Source organism: Pan troglodytes, chromosome 6, assembly GCF_028858775.2.
Source record: "Pan troglodytes isolate AG18354 chromosome 6, NHGRI_mPanTro3-v2.0_pri, whole genome shotgun sequence".
Taxonomy (NCBI): Eukaryota; Metazoa; Chordata; class Mammalia; order Primates; family Hominidae; genus Pan; species Pan troglodytes.
In genome coordinates this window covers 164,320,799-164,342,330 of record NC_072404.2, presented here as the reverse complement: position 1 = coordinate 164,342,330, position 21,532 = coordinate 164,320,799, and the positions used below count along the sequence as shown (strand labels likewise).

General features: G+C 45.9%; 1 protein-coding gene across 11 annotated transcripts in view; it reads right to left on the bottom strand.

The window, feature by feature from the left end:
- Positions 1-6,389: 6,389 nt before the first annotated feature.
- The window catches only part of ZNF398 (zinc finger protein 398), a 37,551-nt gene continuing 22,408 nt past the window's right edge, over positions 6,390-21,532 (bottom strand). For all 11 annotated transcript variants that reach the window (XM_001166485.7, XM_063815760.1, XM_003951174.6 and 8 more), the window contains 2 exons: positions 12,605-12,718; positions 6,390-10,543 (listed from right to left, as the gene is read on the bottom strand). In XM_001166485.7, coding sequence (XP_001166485.1) covers positions 9,390-10,543; positions 12,605-12,718 — 1,268 coding nt within the window. In that variant the 3' untranslated portion in view covers positions 6,390-9,389. The remainder of the gene's footprint in view (positions 10,544-12,604; positions 12,719-21,532) is intronic.

Below are 21,532 nucleotides of genomic sequence, written 5' to 3'. Positions count from 1 at the left end.
GCTAATACAGTGAAACCACGTCTGTCTCTACTAAAAATACAAATAAATAAAATAAAATAAAATAAATAGCCAGGCGCCTGTAGTCCCAGCTACTCCGGAGGCTGAGGCAGAGAATGACGCAAACCCGGAAGGCGGAGCTTGCAGTGAGCCAAGATCGCGCCAGTGCACTCCAGCCTGGTCCACAGAGTGAGACTCCGTCTCAAAACAAAAAAAACAACAATAACAAAAAAAAAATGTGTTATTGTTAAATCCAAGTTGGTAAGGATGTCACTAAAGTCTCTTCTTGTTCTTCACTAAACTGTTCTTATAAGGAGGCACTAGCCTCACCATTCTGGAAGTTAGTTAGGTCTACAGCATAGGCATGGGGTGCCAGTCTCATCTGTGCTCCCCCAGTCCTGCCAACTTTTTTTAATCACAGGCTCTGGACACAGCTCTGCAGCCTGAAGTGAATGCTGCTTTTCCCACTGACTCTAGAGCTCCTAACTATCGAGGTCAGAACTTTTTCAACCACCATTCCCATAGCTTTATATCCCTCTGAGTCCTGCTTCTAGAATCAAATTATGACTTCCCATTGTGGATTCAAAGACCCTTTATTAATCTCCAATCCACAGCTCCCTGCTCCAGTAAAGCAGGCTAAGTAGCCATTTCCAGTCCAATAATTCACTTTCTCTGATCTTCTGTACCTTGCAGGCACATTAAAACCACTTGGGGGAACTCTAAAAAACAGAACATCCAGGTCTTATCGCACACCAATTAAATCATACCATGGCGGGCCTTGGCATAAATATTTTTTTAAGCTCCCCAGGTTATTGTAAAGTTCAGCCAAAAACAACTAGTGCAACAGAATCTTCCTCCTACTCCTCATCTCCTTGTCTCAGCCCCACAAGATCATCTGGGAAAATAAACACCCTAAATGACTACTTTCTTGGCTAATAACATAAATATGATTGGTGTAATTATTCTTGTTTTTATCCTGCTCTTTAATCACTGAGGGTGGCTTGTAGGTATTGTCTTATACAATTTTTTAAAATTATGAACTCAAGGCCAAGAACTGACCTGATGTACACAGATTGATGTACATCCTTAATTTGGAATCCTGCTTGTTTAGTCAACTCTCTCTAGTAACGTGCCTGCCTTCCTGATGTTCTAATTCTTACTATACATACAAGTGGTTATCTTACAAAAGTTGCTGCCAGAGCTAAACACACTGTACATGTAAAACTAATTTTTTGGCATTACATTTTTTCATCTCTGTCCATACTTCCACTTCTCCCATTGCTCCCCAAATTGCAATATTGGGCTAGCTTCTCCTCATCATAGGCAAGCAAATTGGAAACAAACAACTACTGCTTTTTTTTTTTTTTTTTTTTTTGCGACAAGGTCTCACTCTTGTCACCCAGGCTGGAGTGCAGTGGCGCAATCATGGCTCACTGCAGCCTCAACCTCCCGGGCTGAAGGGATTCTCCCACCTCAGCCTCCAAGTAGCTGAGACTACAGGCATGTGCCACCACACCCAGCTTTTAAAAAAGTTTTTGGTAGAGACGGGGGTCTCACTATGTTGCTCAGGCTGGTCTCAAATTCCTGGGCTCAAGTGATCCTCCTGCCTCGGCCTCCCAAAGTGGTGGGATAACATGAGTGAGCCATCACACCCAGCCTCTGCCCAGTCTTGAATGAAGAGAAACATCAATATGACCCATGATATTGTTTAACTGGTTAACAAATTAATTCTCCTGCAACTACTATATCAACACTGTCTTCTTATGTTTGACATATAGACTTCAAAGCACTTTAAAATCTTTCCTGCCAGGTGCGGTGGCTCACACCTGTAATCCCACCACTTTGGGAGGCCGAGGAGGGCAGATCACGAGGTCAGGAGTTCAAGACCAGCCTGACCAACACCGTGAAATCCCCTCTCTACTAAAAATACAAAAATTAGCCGGGGGTGGCGGGGGTGTGCACGCCTGTATTCCCAGCTACACAGGAGGCTGAAGCAGGAGAATCGCTTGAACCCTGGAGGCAGAGTTTGCAGTGAGCTGAGATCGCACCACTGCACTCCAGCCTGGGTGACAGAGCAAGACTCCATCTCAAAAAAAATTTAAAAAAAAAACTTTCCTCATTTGATCTTCACAACACCTTTGTAAACTAGGTATTATCCTCACATTATGAATGAGAACTGAAAGCAAGGTTAAAACTCTGGCCTCCTGACTTGCTTTCCAGGACCTTTTTCATGACAATAATCCTTATTCTTACAAAAACATTAAAAATGCTTTACGCAGGCCGGGCGCGGTGGCTCACTCCTGTAATCCCAGCACTTTGGGAGGCCGAGACGGGCGGATCACCTGAGGTCAGGAATTCAGGACTAGCCTAGCCAACATGGTAAAACCCTGTCTCTACTAAAAATAAAAAATTAGCTGGGTGTGGTGTCGCCTGTAGTCCCAGCTACTCGGGAAGCTGAGGCAGGACAATCTCTTGAACCTGGGAGGCAGAGGTTGCAGTGAGCCGAAACCACGCCACCGCACTCCAGCCTGGGAGACTGCAGTGAGCTGAGATCGTGCCACTGCACTCCAGCCTGGGGGACAGAGTGAGACTCCATCTCAAAACAAACAAACAAACAAAAAAAAACCACTCAGGGGGGCTTGGTGGCTGTAATCCCACTACTTTGGGAGGCTGAGGCAAGTGGATTATTTGAGGTCAGGAGATCGGCCTGGCCAACATGGTGAAACCCCATCTCTACTAAAAATACAAAAATTAGCTGGGCATGGTGGCAGGCGCCTGTTATCCCAGCTACTTGGGAGGCTGAGGCAGGAGAATTGCTTGAACCTGGGAGCCAGAGGTTGCAACGAGCCGAGATTGGGCCACTGCACTCTAGCATGGGCAACAGAACGAGACTCCATCTCAAAAAAAAAAAAAAAAAAAGGTTTCCACAAAGAGCTTTACGTTACACAAAATTTATAGGGAAAAGCAATCATTGAATTACCCTAGCACCCTAGCAAAAGAATTACTGTTTTCCTACGTTTTGAAAAAGTGAATTAAATATATACTTCATATTTAAAACAAAATGTTATACTTTTGCTAGAACTTTTTCAGTTTGTGTAGTTTTGGAGTTATTATAATATGGATAGAATGAGACTCTTTAGTCTGTAAAAACGCATACCTCTCCAAGGTGTTTATACTGCTTTGCAGAACAATCACTCAATAGGGCAGAATCTAGGAAGAAACCAGACAAGGGAACAGGACCCAAAAGTAAAATCTTAAATTCTGTAATTTTGTAATTGAAGGGCCTTTTCCCCAATTCTGGCAATCCTACTCCAGAATAAAGGAACTTATATTACCATGTTGTTCAATCTTCACATTAGAGAGAGGAAAATAACATCTTTGTAAATTAGGTAGTTTGCCCCATACAAGTAGAGAATGTTAAGCAAGGACCATCATCCACTTTTTAACTCCTACTTCTGGTGGTCTTCATACTATATGATCATTAATTGAGCAACCATGTGCCTAACAGCATGTGGCATCATGAGGAATACAAAATAATACATGGCCTCTGTTCTTGGGTAGCTTAAGTTTTAGACCAGTTTTAAGATTTTACAGTAAATACTAGCTTTGCTAATAAACATAAAGCCACATAGCTCAATGAGGTTTTATTATTTTATGGATTTTTTTTTTGAGATGGAGTTTCACCCTTGTCACCCAGGCTGGTGTACAGTGCTGCAATCTCGGCTCACTGCAACTTCCACCTCCAGGGTTCAAGCGATTCTCCTGCCTCAGACTCCCGAGAAGCTGGAATTACAGGCACCCACGACCACGCCCAACTAATTGTATTTTTAGCAGAGATGGGGTTTTGCCATGTTGGCCAGGCTGGTCTCAAACTCCTGACCTCAGGTGATCCGCCCGCCTCAGCCTCCCAAAGTGCTGGGATTACAGGCATGAGCCACCGTGCCCAGCCTTTATCAAGTATTTTATTTGAAATGTAACCTGGGAATTTTTTAGAGCATTGCAGGACATTGCTTTTGAGGCATCTCTGGGCTGGAATATCTGCCTTCTTTGATGGGAGGATGGTCTCCTTTTCTTTTTTTGAGACAAGAGTCTCGCTCTGTTGCCCAGGCTGGAGTGCAGTGGCACAATCTCAGATCGCTGCAAGGTCCACCTCCCGGGTTCACGCCATTCTCCTGCCTCAGCCTCCTGAGTAGCTGAGACTACAGGGGCCCACCACCACACCCGGCTAATTTTTTCCATTTTTTAGTAGAGACGGGGTTTCACAGTGTTAGCCAGGATGGTCTTGATCTCCTGACCTCGTGATCCACCCGCCTCGGCCTCCCAAAGTGCTGGGATTATAGGTGTGAGCCACCACACCCGGCCAGGAGGTTGGTCTTAAGGGTAAATTTTTTTTTTTTTTTTTTTTTGAAGAGGCAATTTAATTGACCAAGTTGAGAAAAGTCATTGTGAATGTGTGTATACATGATTGTGGCCAGTTACTCATTTAAAAAGAAACTAAAACAAGGCCAGAAGGAATAACATCCTAGAAAGTGACAAATGACTCCTGCAAGATACATAAACCTAACCTTCTAGATACATACACAGAACCTTCCATATTGTTTTCTGCAAGAAACAATATGCTCTGGCCCACGATAGTTCTGCAGAGCAGCCTCCGTTTTTGGCACCTTCACTTCAAATTCAGCCCAGCTTTATGACCCCCCGTCTGGTTGGTCCTGTAAAATCTGATAGCCGATATACTGAACACCTCCTGTCAGCGTCCTGTGTTACATACTACATAGGTTTCCTCTTGAGCCTTAACACCTCTGAGACACAGGTATTATTATCCCTATCTTATAGATAAGGAAACTAAGGCTCAGGATGGTTAAATAATACATCAGTTATCTTACTTACGATGTCAGGACTTGAATCGAGGACTCCAGAGTCCCTGCTCATAACCATTAAGCTGTACTAACATACATGATGTATTGTTGTTAAGGCCCTGCACACTCCCTGCCCCCACCAATTTGATATAACTTGAGTATCTTTTGCTTGTAAGAGTCTGAAACATTTTAAAACAAAGAACGGACCAGGCACGGTAATCCCAGCACTTTGGGAGGCCAAGGCAGGCAGATCACAAGGTCAGGAGTTCCAGACCAGCCTGACCAACATGGTGAAACTCCATCTCTACTGAAAATACAAAAATTAGCTAGGTGTGGTGGTGTGCACCTGTAATCCCAGCTACTCAGAAGCTGAGGCAGGACAATCACTTGAAGCCAGGAGGCAGAGGTTGCAGTAAGCCGAGATCGTGCCACTGCACTCCAGCCTGGGCCATAGAGCCAGACTCCGTCTCAAAAACCAAAACCAAAAACAAAGAACAGCCTCTGTGTATAAACCCTGTGAGAAATGACTGCTCCTTTGCTACAGATAAAGAACTGGAGCTAGGCCAGGCAAGGAGGCTCACACCTATAATCCCAGCTCTTTGGGAGGCCTTGGCAGGAGGATCACTTGAACTTAGGAGTTCAAGACCAGCCTGAGCAACACAGCAACACAGTGAGACTTCTCTAAAAAGAATTTTTCAGCAAAAACAAACAAAAAACCAAGACTAAAGAGAACAGGGTTAGAAATATCAATCAGGTTGCCGGGTGCGGTGGCTCATGCCTGTAATCCCAGCACTTTGGGAGGCCGAGGAGGGCGGATCACAAAGTCAGGAGATCGGGACCATCCTGGCTAACACGGTGAAACCCCATCTCTACTAAAAATACAAAAAATTAGCCAGGCGTGGTGGCGGGCGCCTGTAGTCCCAGCTACTCAGGAGGCTGAGGCAGGAGAATGGCGTGAACCCGGGAGGCGGAGTGCAGTGAGCCGAGACTGTGCCACTGCACTCCAGCCTGGGCAACAGAGCAAGACTCCGTCTCAAAAAAAAAAAAAAAATCAGGCACAAAGAAAAAAAAAAAAAACATATTTGGTGACATCAGAGGTCCTTGTCCGTAAGAAAATATTTTTGAGAGAGAAAGATGCTTTTGTTCATGGCTACTGAGCTGCCCTCAGGCAGTCACTGAGGATGCTTTTTGTAGTTTAAGAAGCTAAGACATGAGAGGAAGGGCAGGAGTCCTGCCCCTCCTCAGAGAAAATCTGAGCAGAAATTTGGGATTCCCATTCGATTTGGAATGAGGTCCTTTTTTTTTTTTTTAAATATCAACGAGGCTTTTATGGACTGTTATTACCAAGTAAGTCACAGGGTCTGGTCCTGGTTGACATAGACATGAACATCATTTCTCAGATATGCTCAAGAGAAGCCCAGCAGAGCCCCACACCTTCCCCGCTAATAGGAAACTTGCACACATTATTAATGAAAAGGGAAGTAGGAGTTTCCAATACTAAATGTTCAGCAGAAAAGGAGCAGGGCCATCTTCTTGCACTTTCTAGACAATCAACCAACTTCCATTTATTTTCACAACTGTGGCTAAACCAGAGGTTCATCCAATGGTGACAATGGAAAACCTAGTAAGCAAAGAGTAAATCTGGTTATAGTCAACACCTGGATCCACTCTAAGGGAATGGTGCTTATGTGTGATAGTGACAGCTTCTTGGTCCAAAAGGCTGACAGATGAAGAGCACGTTTCTGGCATTTCCCCTTTCCTATCTTGTCTGGTCATGACAAGCAGTTCTCATGTATTTCTTTAACTGAAGTGTTAAATTGCATGGTTTCTCTCAGGAGCACTTGATAGGCCAAGAGTTTCTCCTCCACACTTTCTGCTGGACACCTTATCCTTCCCACTGATCCATTTTACTTACCCACTTTTGAATCAAGCAAACACTCTTTGGAGCTGGCCTGCAGTTCTAACTGATAGGGGATTGATGAAAGAAAAGAGTAACAGTTGAACTCTCTTTTATTCTTGGGCTGAGGCTTAGTATCGCACCTGCTTCCGTCTCTCTGGGATGGCCTTGCACATCGCCTTTCGTTCCATTTGAGGGCTCTTGCTTCATTCGTATTTGAATTGTGTTCACTTTTTGCCAAAGTTTAGGTCCCTGCTGGCTACACAGTTCCTTTCAGAAGGGACTGCGGGATCTATCTGCAGCCATTTCAATCCACAGGTCTCTTTCACTAATAAGCTGTGTTCTTGGCAAATCTTTGAGTAAAAAAGTATTTAAAGTGTTACCTAGTCCCACATCTCACCTACTTTAGGAGTCCCTACTCCAGCATACCCTGGCAAATGCTTGAAATCCACTCAGAAAAGGGAACTCAGCACCTAGACAATACTTTGGCTCTTCTCCCTTTTCACTGGGGAAATCAAGGTGCAAACTAGAGCTGAATCTCACATTCAAGTTCCTAGTGGGTTGCCAATGAAGCCAGAACCTTGGCTTTGGGATTCCCAGCACCCCTAAATTTTCCCATGGTATAGGTCCAGATTCTGGCTAGAAAGGTCTTAATCCCAATATGCTAGGGTATTGCCCATCATGTCTTGTTCTGTATTATTGGGCTTTTTCACTATAAGTTATGACAGCAGACACACATTTCTTGTGTCTCCCATGGTCCCTGGTATTGTGAATGTCATGGAGCAGATGTTTTCTAAGTGTGATTATCCTACAGAGCAACATGTTCAGACATAGCCTTCCCAGAAGCAAAGTTAGCTGGGCTAACACCTTCTTCTAGTGTTGTTATGCATAACTAGAGAGAGTGAAGGTTGGGCTAGGTGATGAGCAAAAAAATGGGTCCTTTCCTTATCACTTCATCAAGAAAATATCCTGTCTAAACATTTCCAGACCTTGTTCTAGACCTCAGGAAGAAGCAGAGGAAACAGGAGTATAGGAATAAACCAGTTTTCTAACCAAGATGTAAGACTTCTGCATTCTGTCTTCTACCTCAGGATTCCAAGTGGGAGTAAAACAACAAATCAAATAAATTTTAGTCAAGTTTCAACAAGAATTTATCTGCTTTGACTTTGCTGTCTTATTTAGCTTTGCCTGGACAGAAGCCAAAGACAGAGACAGAACTTTGGCAGGAAAAGGAATGTATCACAAGACTTTTTTTGAATAATTCCTAGAGGCTCACTTTTTTTCCTTTCAACAGCCTCATTTTGCAGATGAAAATTTGAGATCCATAAAGGAAACAGAACTTAGGCCCAGTTGCAAAGCCACTTAGGAGCAGACTCAGATGCTCCCAGGTGATTAAATCACCCCAAGAAAAGAACACGTGGTAGTCAAAGTCCCTAAAAGCAACACAGGCAAGAACAAACTGTTGTCTATGCATGGTGCTTAGCTCTCACTGATCTAGGAAGTTCCTCAATCTGTCCACTGCCAATGGGATACAGCCAGATAGGGTGAACATACACTCTCTCTGATGGCTCAAGGAAGCTGCATTATAACACTGTTATCATCTCACTACTGAGGACCAAGAGTTCACTGGCACTTTCTGAAGCTCCATGCTTCTGGTAAGTGCTGTGATCTTTGTTGCTGATGATTGTCAAGAATATCAGACACCAGGAATGGAGAAGCCAACTTACTGGCTTGGAAAAGATAAGAATTTGTTGTGAACGACTCTCAGAACATGGTGTAGGCACAAATTTTAGGCTGTTCTGTCATTGTTAAGCCAGCTATTTCTCTGAGATCTCTAGCTTTTAAAGCTGGGGCTAAGAAAACTGTTTCCAATTTTTTAAACCAGGACCTTGGCAAAGATTTCTGGCAGTTTAAATGGCAATAAGAGCCTGTTTCAAATCAAGCCAGCATAGTTAAGGAATATTCTCCTTAATAATTTTTTAAAGTCAGATTTCTTGTTCAACCAATATTAAACAAAATTTATGTGAATAATTAATCTAAGAAACCTAGGCAGGCAGTCTTGAGTTACCATGTTTCAGGGAAAGACAGCCACAGAGGTGTGTGAACAGATCTTGGCTGGTTTTGAGAGAGGAGGCAGCAACATAAACAGTGGCTTAAGCACTTTCTCCAACAACCATCTTAGCTATCAAGGAACTAATAAAAGGCTTTATAGTTAAACATTCTCACGCCTTATGATGGGCTTCCAGTTTTGGAGGCTCTTCTCATGTATCTGTCTCTACCTAGAGACATAATCTACTATCAACCTGCTGTTCTCTGAGAACAAGAGAACTAGAGGTTAAATCCTGCTTTCCAACCTCTCCGCAATATTCTTGTAACTTCTGCTTTTGTTGTATCTTTGAAAAGATGGACATGCTGGGCTCCTTTCCAGGTCTTTCTGGGTTTCAAAATGTGGTATTCTTGTAAGGGTGTGAAATTCCAAAACACAAGCATGTCTCTAGTCAAGTGTATAGGACCCCAAATTCATTGATGTGCCAGATAATAATTACTGTGGGTGTTGGATGGGGCTCACAGACCTTCTCTTGGATTTTGTGCCCTGCTGTGAGCATATACAAGCATGAAGCCACAGAGATTTGGATTTACAAAACTCCCCCTCCACTCCCTTCCCCATACCACTGGTTGGTCTCTAGACCTTCAGTGTTGACACCCAGGCCAGAAGTTTCAAGCCCAGTTATGAGGGGACCTGGCGGGTTGGGTGGCTGACCTGATGGGTCACTATCACCCCCACAGCCTCCATTGTGGCCCGAACGGAGGTGGTCCTTGAGTGTCTGTTTGTAGCGGAAGCTCCTGCCACAGTAGGAGCAGGGGTAGGGCCGCTCCCCGGTGTGGATGCGCTGGTGTTTCATTAGGTGGTGCTTGCGGATGAAGCTCTTGCCACAGTGAGGACAACTGAAGGGCCGCTCGCCTGTGTGCAGCCGCCGGTGGTTCAGCAGGTGCTCCTTGCGCATGAAGCTCTTACTGCAGTCAGTGCAGGGGTAAGGACGCTCGCCTGTGTGGATCATCTGGTGGCGGATCAGGGCCGAGTGGCCGTTGAAGTCAATGCCACACTGAGGGCAGGAGAAAGGGCGCTCTTGTGCATGACCCCGCTGGTGGAGCAGGAGGCTGATTTTCAAGCTGAAGCTCCTGCCGCACTGGGCACAGCGGAAGGGCCTTTCGCTTGCATGAGCTCTCCGGTGGCTGGTGAGTCGAGCCTGGTCAGCAAAGCGCTTGGGGCAATCAGGACAGGGGAAAGGACGCTCAGTGCTGTTATGGACCCGAAGATGGTAGGTAAGTCTTGATGGGTGAGTAAAAGTCCTGGCACAGTGTGGGCAGGTGGGGGGTGTCTCGCTGGCATGGTCCTGGGAGGTGCTGCTGAGGTCCGCCTGGGGAGTAAAGTGCTTAGGGCACTGGGCACAGGGTAAGGGGTGCTCAGTAGCATGGCTACATTGGTGGGTCAGCAACATGTCTTGGCTGAGATTCTTGCCACAGTGGTGGCATGAGAACACCTGCTCGCCAACTGGAGGTGGGAGGGGATAGCTACCCAACTGAGTAAAAGTCACTTGTCCCTCAGAGGCTTCAGGCAGGTCAGTGGCTGGACGTCCAAAAGGTGTCATGGATGTAGACTGCTGGCTTTTGAAAGCCACATCTGAAAAAGCATCCTTTGCTGCTGCTGGTGGAGAAGAGAAAGGGACTGGAACCTCAGGGCACAACGAGGATCTAGCAAGGCCTTCAGCTTTGATGACAAGCTCTTCATCTGAAAGAAAAGACTCCAGAGTTATACCCATCAATAACTGTCTCACTAGCAACTCTCATGCATTCCTACCCAGCTCTAACAGATCACTCGAAGCTCAGATCAGAAATTCAGCAGAAGGCTGCAATAATAACCGAGACATCTGTGGTCTCTGTGGCAAATCATCAGAGAAATGAAATGACACTTTAAATTTATTTTATGACAGGATCACATTCTGTTGCCCACGATGGAGTACAGTGGCGTGACCTCAGCTCACTGCAGCCTCCACTTCCTGGGTTCAAGTGATTCTCCTGCCTTAGCCTCCTGAGTAGCTGGGATTACAGGCATGCACTACTGTGCTCAGGTAATTTTTTTTTTTTTTGAGACGGAGTCTCGCTCTGTTGCCCAGGCTGGAGTGCAGTCGCACAAACTCGGCTCAATGCAAGCTCCGCCTCCCGGGTTCACGCCATTCTCCTGCCTCAGCCTCCTGAGTAGCTGGGACTACAGGCACCCGCCACCACGCCCAACTAATTTTTTTGTCTTTTTAGTAGAGACAGGGTTTCACCGTGTTAGCCAGGATGGTCTCGATCTCCTGACCTCATGGTCCACCCACCTCGGCCTCCCAAAGTGCTGGGATTACAGGCATGAGCCACCGCGTCCAGCTGTGCTCAGGTAATTTTTATATTTTTAGTAGAGATGGGGTTTTGCCATGTTGACCAGGGGTCTCGAACTCCTGGCGTCAAGTAGTCCACCTGCCTCAGCCTCCCAAAGTGCTGGGATTACAGGCATGAGCCACCACACCCAGCCCTCATCAGAAAATTTAACACTGTACCTCTTCTATGCTATCTGTTAAGAAACAGAAAATCCTTGGCATCAATCTTCCCAACGTTACTTTCATTATATTTTACCTCTACTCAAGAACTTTCTCTATTGCCTGTTGTGACAAAGCCTAAAATCACATAATTATCTATTCCTATTTCTCTGTATTCTATCAGATCAACCCATCACTGTGGTCAGCTGTCTCTTTACTTCCCCTGAGAACAGAGTACACATTTCTGCTATGCATCTTGACTTATTCTGTCCTCCCTTTTGCAGAATGCTACCCCTCTCTCCCCATCTTTCCAAATTATACCCAGCCATATCATACCAATCTTTTAAGGTACAATTGTGGCTTTATGCCCTTCTTTAGGTCTTATCTAAATACCTGAACTAAAACTGATGCATATTTTCCTTTTTTTTAGAGACAGGGTCTCCCTATGTTACCCAGGCTGGTCTTGAACTGGGCTCGAGTGATCCACCTGCCTCAACCTCCTCCCAAAATGCTGGGCTTACAGGCACGAGTCACGAAGCCAAACCTGATGCATGTTCCTGAAACTTCTCATTCATTTATATAAGTCGTCCACCCCACTCATCCTTGACACTTAACAGGCTTGCCTAGTACTGATATGTATGTCCCTAGTATAAGTTTTTTCAAGAGCTAAAACTATCTTATTTTTCATTTGTGTTTCCCAGTCTAAAAGAACACAGAGCACAGAAAATACTAAAAAAAACAGAATGCATTAAGCTGTATAAATGACTGGGACCCTTCTGATCTTGAGATTCTCTTCTACAATACAAATGGCAAAAGTATCTTAGAAGGAAGATACTTCTATTTCTTCTCCCATCATTGATTTTCCTTTCACTGAGGGAGGGCTCTTAATTAACATTCCCATTTACACCTCTCCACGGCCATTTCTGTCTCCAGGGCTTGTCTCCCCACCCCACTCCCACGTTTTCTACCCTTTCTACATGATTTTCAAATCTTCTTCTGTCTTTCCCCATCCCCATTAATTTTGGTTCGTCTGTATGCACTTATTTTTCTTCTGACAATTCTCATTTGTCTTTGCATGTAAGAGTGTATTTTCTCACTCACTTCAAATTTATCTTAGTGACTGTTTGGTTTCATTCATAACGTTGAGCATGGCTTTTTCTTTCCCTCATTCTTCTCCCACATATTTGCCTCTACAAATTTCACCTGCTGTTTCTTCAATCAGTCCTGGCATGAGCTGGATATGGACATGAACACCTCTTTAATTTCATACTCACCAGCATAAGTGCTTTTGTACACATCACTCTCCTTGGACTCCGGTGGGGCCCCAACCGGAGGCTCTTCTTCTTGTTTAATCCAAGACAGAATATCTGATGTTGAAATACCAGGCTCTAATTTGTGGGAGGAAAAAAAAATGGCCTTCATGAACTTGAATAAGAAGGTAAGATAATCATGTTGGTTTGTTGAACACTATATTTTGCCCCAAATATTTTTCTTTTCTTTTTTTTTTTTTGAGACAGAGTCTCGCTCTGTCACCCAGGCTGGAGTGCAGTGACACGATGGCTCACTGCAAGCTCCGCCTCCCAGGTTCAAGCCATTCTCCCCCCTGCCTCAGCCTCCCGAGTAGCTGGGACTACAGGCGCCTGCCACCACGCCCAGCTAAGTTTTTTTAAAATTTTTTTGTTTTTAGTAGAGATGGGGTTTCACCGTGTTAGCCAGGATGGTCTCGATCTCCTGACCTCATGATCCGCCCGCCTTGGCCTCCCAAAGTGCTGGGATTACAGGCTTGAGCCAGCGCGCCCAGCCCCAAATATTTATTTCTAAATAACTATAACAATAACACAGAACCAGCCTTTTAAAAAATGCATACAGGATGGGTGTGGTAACTCACACGTGTAAGCCCAGAACTTTGGGAGGCCGAGGCAAGTGGATCATTTGAGGTCAAGAGTTCAAGATGAGCCTGACCAACGTGGCAAAACCCTGCCTCTACTAAAAATAAAAAAAATTAGTCAAGTGTGGTGGCAGGCACCTGTAATCCCAGCTACTCAAGAGGCTAGGCAAGAGAATTGCTTGAACCTGGGAGGCAGCAGCTGCAGTGAGCCGAGATCGCACCATTGCACTCCCGCCTGGGCAACAAGAGCAAAAAAACTCCATTTCAAAACAAACAAACAAACAAAAAACAAATCAACTTCCAGAATTACAAAGTTAGGTCAGTATAGACACAGAATCCAACTCCCTAGAAACACACTTTTCAGATTCCCAATTCTGGGCTCTTTCTATGAGATGTATTATCTTTGTCTATTATATCATACAAGTCATTGTTTCCTAAATGCTGGGAGGGGGAAGAATATAGTATTGGCAAGTCCTTCAGGTCTTGGGGGTTCTTTCTGAAGGAAAAAGTGCACAGCCGATAGAGGCTTTGCACACAACATGCCTCATCTGATCAGTACCAAAACAGCTGTGCTAGCTATTACAACCTAGGCCTATATGGCTTTATTTATTTATTTATTTTTGGACTAAATGGACAAGTTGGCAAGCTGACAAGAGAGCTTGTCAAGCTCCAGAGAGTCCCCTGAAGCTCTCTATAGTTATTTCTCAAACACAGCCTTGTGGGCAGAATATGGTTTAATTTACAGCAAATTAACAGAACTGACTACTTTACCCAATGTCTTTTAAATCAGTTAGACGCCACTGAAATCTAAAAGTGTTCTCAAAGCAGAAATAAGAGGCTGAGGTAAGACGAAAGCCCAAACGACCATCGGTTATGGGGAGTGATTTGGGAAATAGATTTTAGCACATGCAACAGTTGCCTTTCCAACTTCCTGTTCTGACCTAAAAGAAAAGCTGAAGTGTATTAAACATAGTCCAATCTTATCTTTGTTCTCTTCCAGATGTTATACACATACATATCTATAAGGAAAAAGGCAGAGGGGGGGAAAGACTGGATATAAGGAAGAAAACCTCTGAACCGATATCCAGAGGATTAACTTTCCATTCAAAACATCTGACTTTTGTTTGTTTGTTTTTGAGACAGGGTCTCACTCTATCACAGGCTGGACTACAGTGGCGTGATCTTGGCTTACTGCAATCTCTGCCTTCCAGGCTCAAGCGATTATTCCACCTCGGTGTCCCTAGTAGCTGGGACCACAGGTGTGTGCCACCACGCCCAGCTAATTTTTTGTATTTTTGGTAAAGATGGGGTCTCACTATGTTGCTTAGGCTGTTCTTCAACTCCTGAGCTCAGGTGACCCACCTGCCTCAACCTCCCAAAGTGCTGGGATTATAGGCATGACCCACCATGCCTAGCCAAAAAACCTGACTTTTAAAACACCTGCTTGTTTTTAAAAATTTTCTGAATGGGCTGGGCACAGTGGCTCACGCCCGTAATCCCAGCACTTTGGGAGGCCGAGGTGGGCAGGTCACGAGGTCAGGAGTTCAAGACCACCCTGACCAACATGGTAAAACCCTGTCTCTACTAAAAATACAAAAATTAGTTGGCTGTGGTGGCACGTGCCTAGCTACAATTACTTGAGGAAGGGGGCTACACTAAACAACAAATTTTCATGTATGAGAAACAACTTTCTATTGGAAGAATATGTCATCTGGGACTTTCATAACTAGAGAGAAGTCAATGTCTGGCTTCAAAGGACAAGCTGACTCTCTTGTTACAGGCTGATGCAGCTGGTGACTTGAACCCAGTGTTCATTTTAGTATTCTGAAAACCCTAGGGCTCTTAAGAACTACGCTAAATCAGGCCAGGCATGGTGGGTCACACCTGTAATCCTAGCACTTTGGGAGGCCAAGGCGGGCGGATCACCTGAGGTCAGGAGTTTGAGACCAGTCTGACCAACATGGAGAAACCCTGTCTCTACTAAAAATACAAAATTAGCTGGGCATGGTGGTGCATGCCTGTATTCCTAGCTACCCAGGAGGCTGAGGCAGGAGAATCGCTTGAACCCAGGAGGCGGAGGTTGCGGTGAGCCGAGATAGCGCCATTGCACTCCTGCCTGGGCAACAAGAGCCAAACTATGTCTCAAAAAAAAAAAAAAAAAAAGAAGAATTATGCTAAATCTACACTGCCTGTGCACTAGAAATGGAACAACAAAGCCTGGATGACAGCACATCTGTTACAGCATGGTTTACAGAATATTTTAAGCCCACTTTTCAGAACTACTGCTAAGAAGAAAAAATTCCTTTCAAAATACTAGTGTTCATTGACAACGCACCTGGTCACCCACAATCTCTGATGGGGATGAACAAGGAGATGAGTGTTGTTTTCATCCCTGTAAAACAACATCCATTCTACAGCCCACAGATCAAGGAGTAATTTTTACTTTGAAGTCTTATTGCATAAGAAATGTATTTCAGCATCAATGCACTCCAGCCTGGGTAACACAGCTAGACTCTGTCTCAAAAAAATAAATAAACATATTTCAGCCAGGCATGGTGGCTCACGCTTGTAATCCCAGAACTTTGGGAGGCCGAGACGGGTGGATCACCTGAGGTCGGGAGCTCGAGATCAGCCTGGCCAACATGGCGAAACCCCGTCTCTACTAAAAATACAAAAAAAATTAGCCAGGCATGGTGGTAGGCGCCTGTAATCCCAGCTACTCAGGAGGCCAGGGCAAGAGAATTGCTTGAACCCAGGAGTCGGAGGTTGCAGTGAGCCGAGACCGTGCCACTGCACCCCAGTCTGGGCGACAGAGCAGGACTCTGTCTCAAAAAAAAAAAAAAAAAAAAAAAGAAATTGCCACAGCCACCCCAACCTTTAGCAACCACTACCCGGATTAGTCAGCAGCCATCAATACTGAGGCAAGACCCTCCACTAGCAAAAAGATAATGACTCTGAAGGTTCAGATGATTGTTAGGATTCTTAGCAATATTTTTAAATTAAGGTATGTACATTGTTTTTTTAGACATAATTTATTGCCAACTTAATAGACTGTATAGCATAGTGTAAACTTAACTTTCACATGCACTGGGAAAACAAAAGTTATTGTTACTTGTACTGCAATATTCACTTTATTGCAGTAGTCTGGAACTGAACCCACAATATCCTGGAGATGCCTGTACTTGCCTTTAATGCTGTTTCCATATTAACTAAGTATTTATTACACACTGTGGCGGTAACTTTTGCAGTTTGAGGTGCAACAGTAGCACTAGTACAAATTTCTTTTACTTTCTTCACAGTTTCACAGATAGAAGATTTGTTCTTACCAGAGATCTTGGCAACCTCAGCATGTAACTTCCTTCCTTCCTTATTAAGTCAAGAAATTTCACCTTTTCATATAAAGGAAGCACTTGACGGCTTCTCTGATACATCTGAATTGCCACCATTACTACTTTTGCAGCTTGGGGCCATTATTTATTTTTAAAAAGTGGGGGAGCGGGGGGTACTTAACATAAGCACTGCAATACTGCCACAGTTGACATAGCTTCTAAGTGACTAATGGCCAGGTAGCGTATACAGTGTGGATGCACTGGACAAAGGGATGATTCACGCCCCAGATGAGACAGGGCAGGATAGTGCAAGATTTCATCATTACTACTCAGAATGGCAAACTTAAAACTTATAAATTATTTCTGGAATTTTCCATTTAATATTTTCAGATCACAGTTGACGGCAGGTAACAAATTGCGGAAAACGATACCATCAATAAAGGGGGACTACTGTATGTAGTCTCTATGCTGATACAAAACTTCCCCTAAATGATGAGTGGTTGGCTGTACCTAACTGCAGTCACGTACCATGTAACATTTGTATAGTAGTAAAAAGGTTTATATTTGTGCTGAATATAAGGACAGTTTTGAGCAAGACACATGGAGTCGTGCACTGCATAATGGTGTTTTGGTCAAAAACAGGCCACTGTCAAGCATGGTGGCTCACATCTGTAATCCTAGCACTTTGGAAGGCCAAGGCAGGCAGATCACTTGAGTCCAGGTGTTTGAGACCACACTGGGCAACATGGCTATACCCCATCTCTATAAAAAAAATAAAAAAAAATTAGCCAGGTGTGGTGGTTTGAGCCTACAGGCTATTTGGGAGGCTGAGGCAGGAGAATCACTTGAACCTGGGAGGCGGAGGTTGCAGTGAGCCAAGATCACACCACTGCACTCCAGCCTGGGCTACAGAGCAAGATTCCATCTCAAAATAAATAAATAATAAAAAGTAAATCCCAGCACTTTGGGAGGCCGAGGCGGGTGGATCATGAGGTCAGAGGCGGGTGGATCATGAGGTCAGGAATTTGAGACCAGCCTGGCCAACATGATGAAACCTCGTCTCTAATAAAAATGCAAAAATTAGCCGGGCGTGGGGGCGCAGCATGCCTGTGATCCCAGCTACTGGGGAGGCTGAGGCAGGAGAATCACTTGAACCCAGGAGGCAGAGGTTGCAGTGAGCGGAGATTGCGCCACTGCAATCCAGCCTGGGCGACAGGGCAAGACTTCATTTCAAAAAAATAAGTTAAAAAATTTAAAAATAGGAAAAAGTTATAGAAAAAGGGTATAAATAAAAAATATTTTTGTATATATGTACAATATGTTTTACACTAAGTGTTATTACAAAAGTCAGAAAGTTATAAAATAATAAAAGTATATTACTATATTATAAAGTAGTATTATAAGTATATTACTGTATTATAAAGTAATACAGTAAGCTAAGGTTAATTTATGGTTAAAGAAAAAATTTTTTGGCCAGGCGCGGTGGCTCATGCCTGTAATCCCAGCACTTCGGGAGGCCAAGGTAGGTGGATCATGAGGTCAGCAGATCGAGACCATCCTGGCTAACATGGTGAAACCCCGTCTCTTCTAAAAAAAAACAAAACAAAAAATTAGCTGGGCGTGGTGGCATGTGCCTGCAGTCCCAGCTACTCAGGAGGCTGAGTCAGGAGAATCACTTGAACCCAGGAGGCTCAAAAAAAAAAAAAAAAAAAAAAAAGAAAAATGTTTCTATAAATTTAGTGTGGCCTAAGTATAGTGTTTATAAAGCCTACAGCCTAGTAATGTCCTAGGCCTTCACATTCACTCACTGACTCAGTGAGAACAACTTCCAGTCCTGCAAGCTCCATTCATGGCAAGTGCCCTATAGAGATGTACCATTTTGTATTTTTTTTTGAGATGGAGTCTCGCTCTGTTGCCCAGGCTGGAGTGCAGTGGTGTAGTCTCGGCTCACTGCAACCTCCACATCCTGGGTTCAAGCAATTCTCCTGCCTTGGCCTCCCGAGTAGCTGGGACTACAGGCGCCCACCACCATGGCTGGCTAATTTTTTGGATTTTTAGTAGAGACAGGGTTTCACTGTGTCAGCCAGAATGGTCTCTATCTCCTGACCTCATGATCCACCCGCCTTGGCCTCAAAGTGCTGGGATTATAGGCATGAGCCACTGTGCCCAGCTCATTTTGTATCTTTTACACCAGATTTTTGCTGTACCTTTCCTATCTTTACATGTGTTTACAAACACAATTACCATTGTGTTACAATGGCCTACAGTATTCAGGACAATAACATGCTGTACAAGTTTGTAGCCTAGAAGCAATAGGCTATACTATATAGCCTAGGCACATAGAAAGCTACATCATCTAGTTTGTGTGAGTTCACGCTATGATGTCTGCACAATGACAAAATCAACTAATGATGCATTTCTCAGAAGATATCCCCATTGTTCAGCAGCGCATGATTGTGTTTGTCAAACAGTGTGGTATATGCAGAACACGTGCTTTCCTTCTATGAGTCTGGAATTTGGGTAAGTGCTAGACAGAGGGTATGCATGTGATTAGCCCCCAATAAAAACCTTGGGCACTGAGTCTCTAATGAGCTTTTCTGGTTGTTACAACTCATTACTGGAACAATTAAGCGTATCCTATAAGACTCCACTGGGAGAGGACTCTGGGAAGCCTGTCCCTGGTTTCCTGCAGACTTTGTCCCAGGTACCTTTTCCCTTTGCTGATATTACTTTGTATCATTCTAACAAATCTTGCTGTGAGTACAACCACATGGGAATCCTGTGAGTCCTCCTAGCAGATCACCAAATCTGGGAGTGGTCTTTGGGGCCTCCAACAGAGCCAGGAGCATATTTTTTTTTAAGAAAACAAGTACTGAGGTTGGGTGTGGTGGCTCAGGCCTGTAACCCTAGCACCTTGGAAGGCCGAAGCAGGTGAATCACTTGAGTTCACGAGTTCAAAGCCAGCCCGGGCAACATGGCAAACCCCCATCTCCACAGAAAATACAAAAATTAGCCAGACATGGTGGTGTGTGCCTGTAGTCCCAGCTACTTGGGAGGCTGCGATGGGAGGATGGCTTGGGCCCAGGAGGCACAGGCTGCACTGATCTCAGATCATGGCACTGCACTCTGATCATGGCACTGCACTCTAGCCTGGGCAATAGAGCCAGACCTTGTCTTAAAAACAAACAAACAAACGAAAGAAATTGTGAAGCTGACAATTTGATCAACCAACAGAAAATAACGGGCCAGGCACGGTGGCTCACGCCTGTAATCCCAGCAATTTAGGAGGCCGAGGTGGGTGGATCACCTGAGGTCAGGAGTTCAAGACCGGCCTGGCCAACATGGCAAAACCCCATCATTACTAAAAATACAAAAATTAGCTGGGCATGGTGGCACATGCCTATAGTCCCAGCTACTCAGGGGGTTGAGGCATGAGCATCTTGAAAACCCATGGTAAAAACAAACTGACAAGATGACAGCAAAATGAAACTTTGATACGTTATTACAAAACCTAATTATTTGTTATCTTTTTCACCCATCCCATAAAATACAATGATATATTCATTTGTACTTGCTGAGGGCTATGACAGATAACTAATAATGTAGACCAAAGAAATATACCCAATAAGAAATCTTTCTGGGGGACTTTCCTGTCTTTGGGTAGGGGGACCACCCAAAGTGATGAAAGCTGTTTCATCACTCAATAAAACTCCCCGCCGCTCCCGTCTCCCGTCTCCCTCTCCCGTCTCCCGTCACCCGTCTCCCGTCTCCCGTCTCCCTCTCCCTCTCCCGTCTCCCGTCTCCCGTCTCCCTCTCCCTCTCCTTTCCACGGTCTCCCTCTCATGCCAGGCCAAAGCTGGACTGTACTGCTGCCATCTCGGCTCGCTGCAGCCTCCCTGCCTGATTCTCCTGCCCCAGCCTGCTGAGTGCCTGCGATTGCACTCACGCCGCCACGCCTGACTGGTTTTCGTGTTTTTTTGGTGGGTTTCACTGTGTTGGCCGGACTGGTCTCCAGCTCCTAGCCGCGAGTGATCCGCCAGCCTCGGCCTCCCGAGGGGCCGGGATTGCAGACGGAGTCTCGTTAACTCAGTGCTCAATGGTGCCCAGGCTGGAGTGCAGTGGCGTGATCTCGGCTCGCTACGGCCTCCACCTCCCAGCCTCCTGCCTTGGCCCCCCAAAGTGCAGAGATTGCAGCCTCTTGCCTGGCCGCCACCCCGTCTGGGAAGTGAGGAGCGTCTCTGCCCGGCCACCCATCATCTGGGATGTGAGGAACCCCTCTGCCTGGCTGCCCAGTCTGGAAAGTGAGGAGCGTCTCTGCCCAGCCGCCATCCCACCTGGGAAGTGAGGAGTGCCTCTCCCCGGCCGCCATCCCATCTAGGAAGTGAGGAGCGTCTCTGCCCGGCCGCCCATCGTCTGAGATGTGGGGAGTGCCTCTACCCCGCCGCCCCGTCTGGGATGTGAGGAGCGCCTCGGCCAGGCCGCGACCCCGTCTGGGAGGTGAGGAGCGTCTCTGCCCGGCCGCCCCGTCTGAGAAGTGAGGAGACCTTCCGCCTGGCAACCGCCCCGACTGAGAAGTGAGGAGCCCCACCGCCCGGCTGCCACCCCGTCTGGGAAGTGAGGAGCGTCTCCGCCCAGCAGCCACCACGTCCAGGAGGGAGGTGGGGGTCAGCCCCCCGCCAGGCCAGCGCCCCGTCCGGGAGGGAGGTGGGGGGTCAGCCCCCGCCCGGCCAGCCGCCCCGTCCGGGAGGGAGGTGGGGGGGCTCAGCCCCCCGCCCGGCCAGCCGCCCCATCCGGGAGGTGAGGGGCGCCTCTGCCCGGCCGCCCCTACTGGGAAGTGAGGAGCCCCTCTGCCCGGCCAGCCGCCCCGTCCGGGAGGGAGGTGGGGGGGTCAGCCCCCCGCCCGGCCAGCCGCCCCATCCGGGAGGGAGGTGGGGGGGGTCAGCCCCCCGCCCGGCCAGCCGCCCCATCCGGGAGGTGAGGGGCGC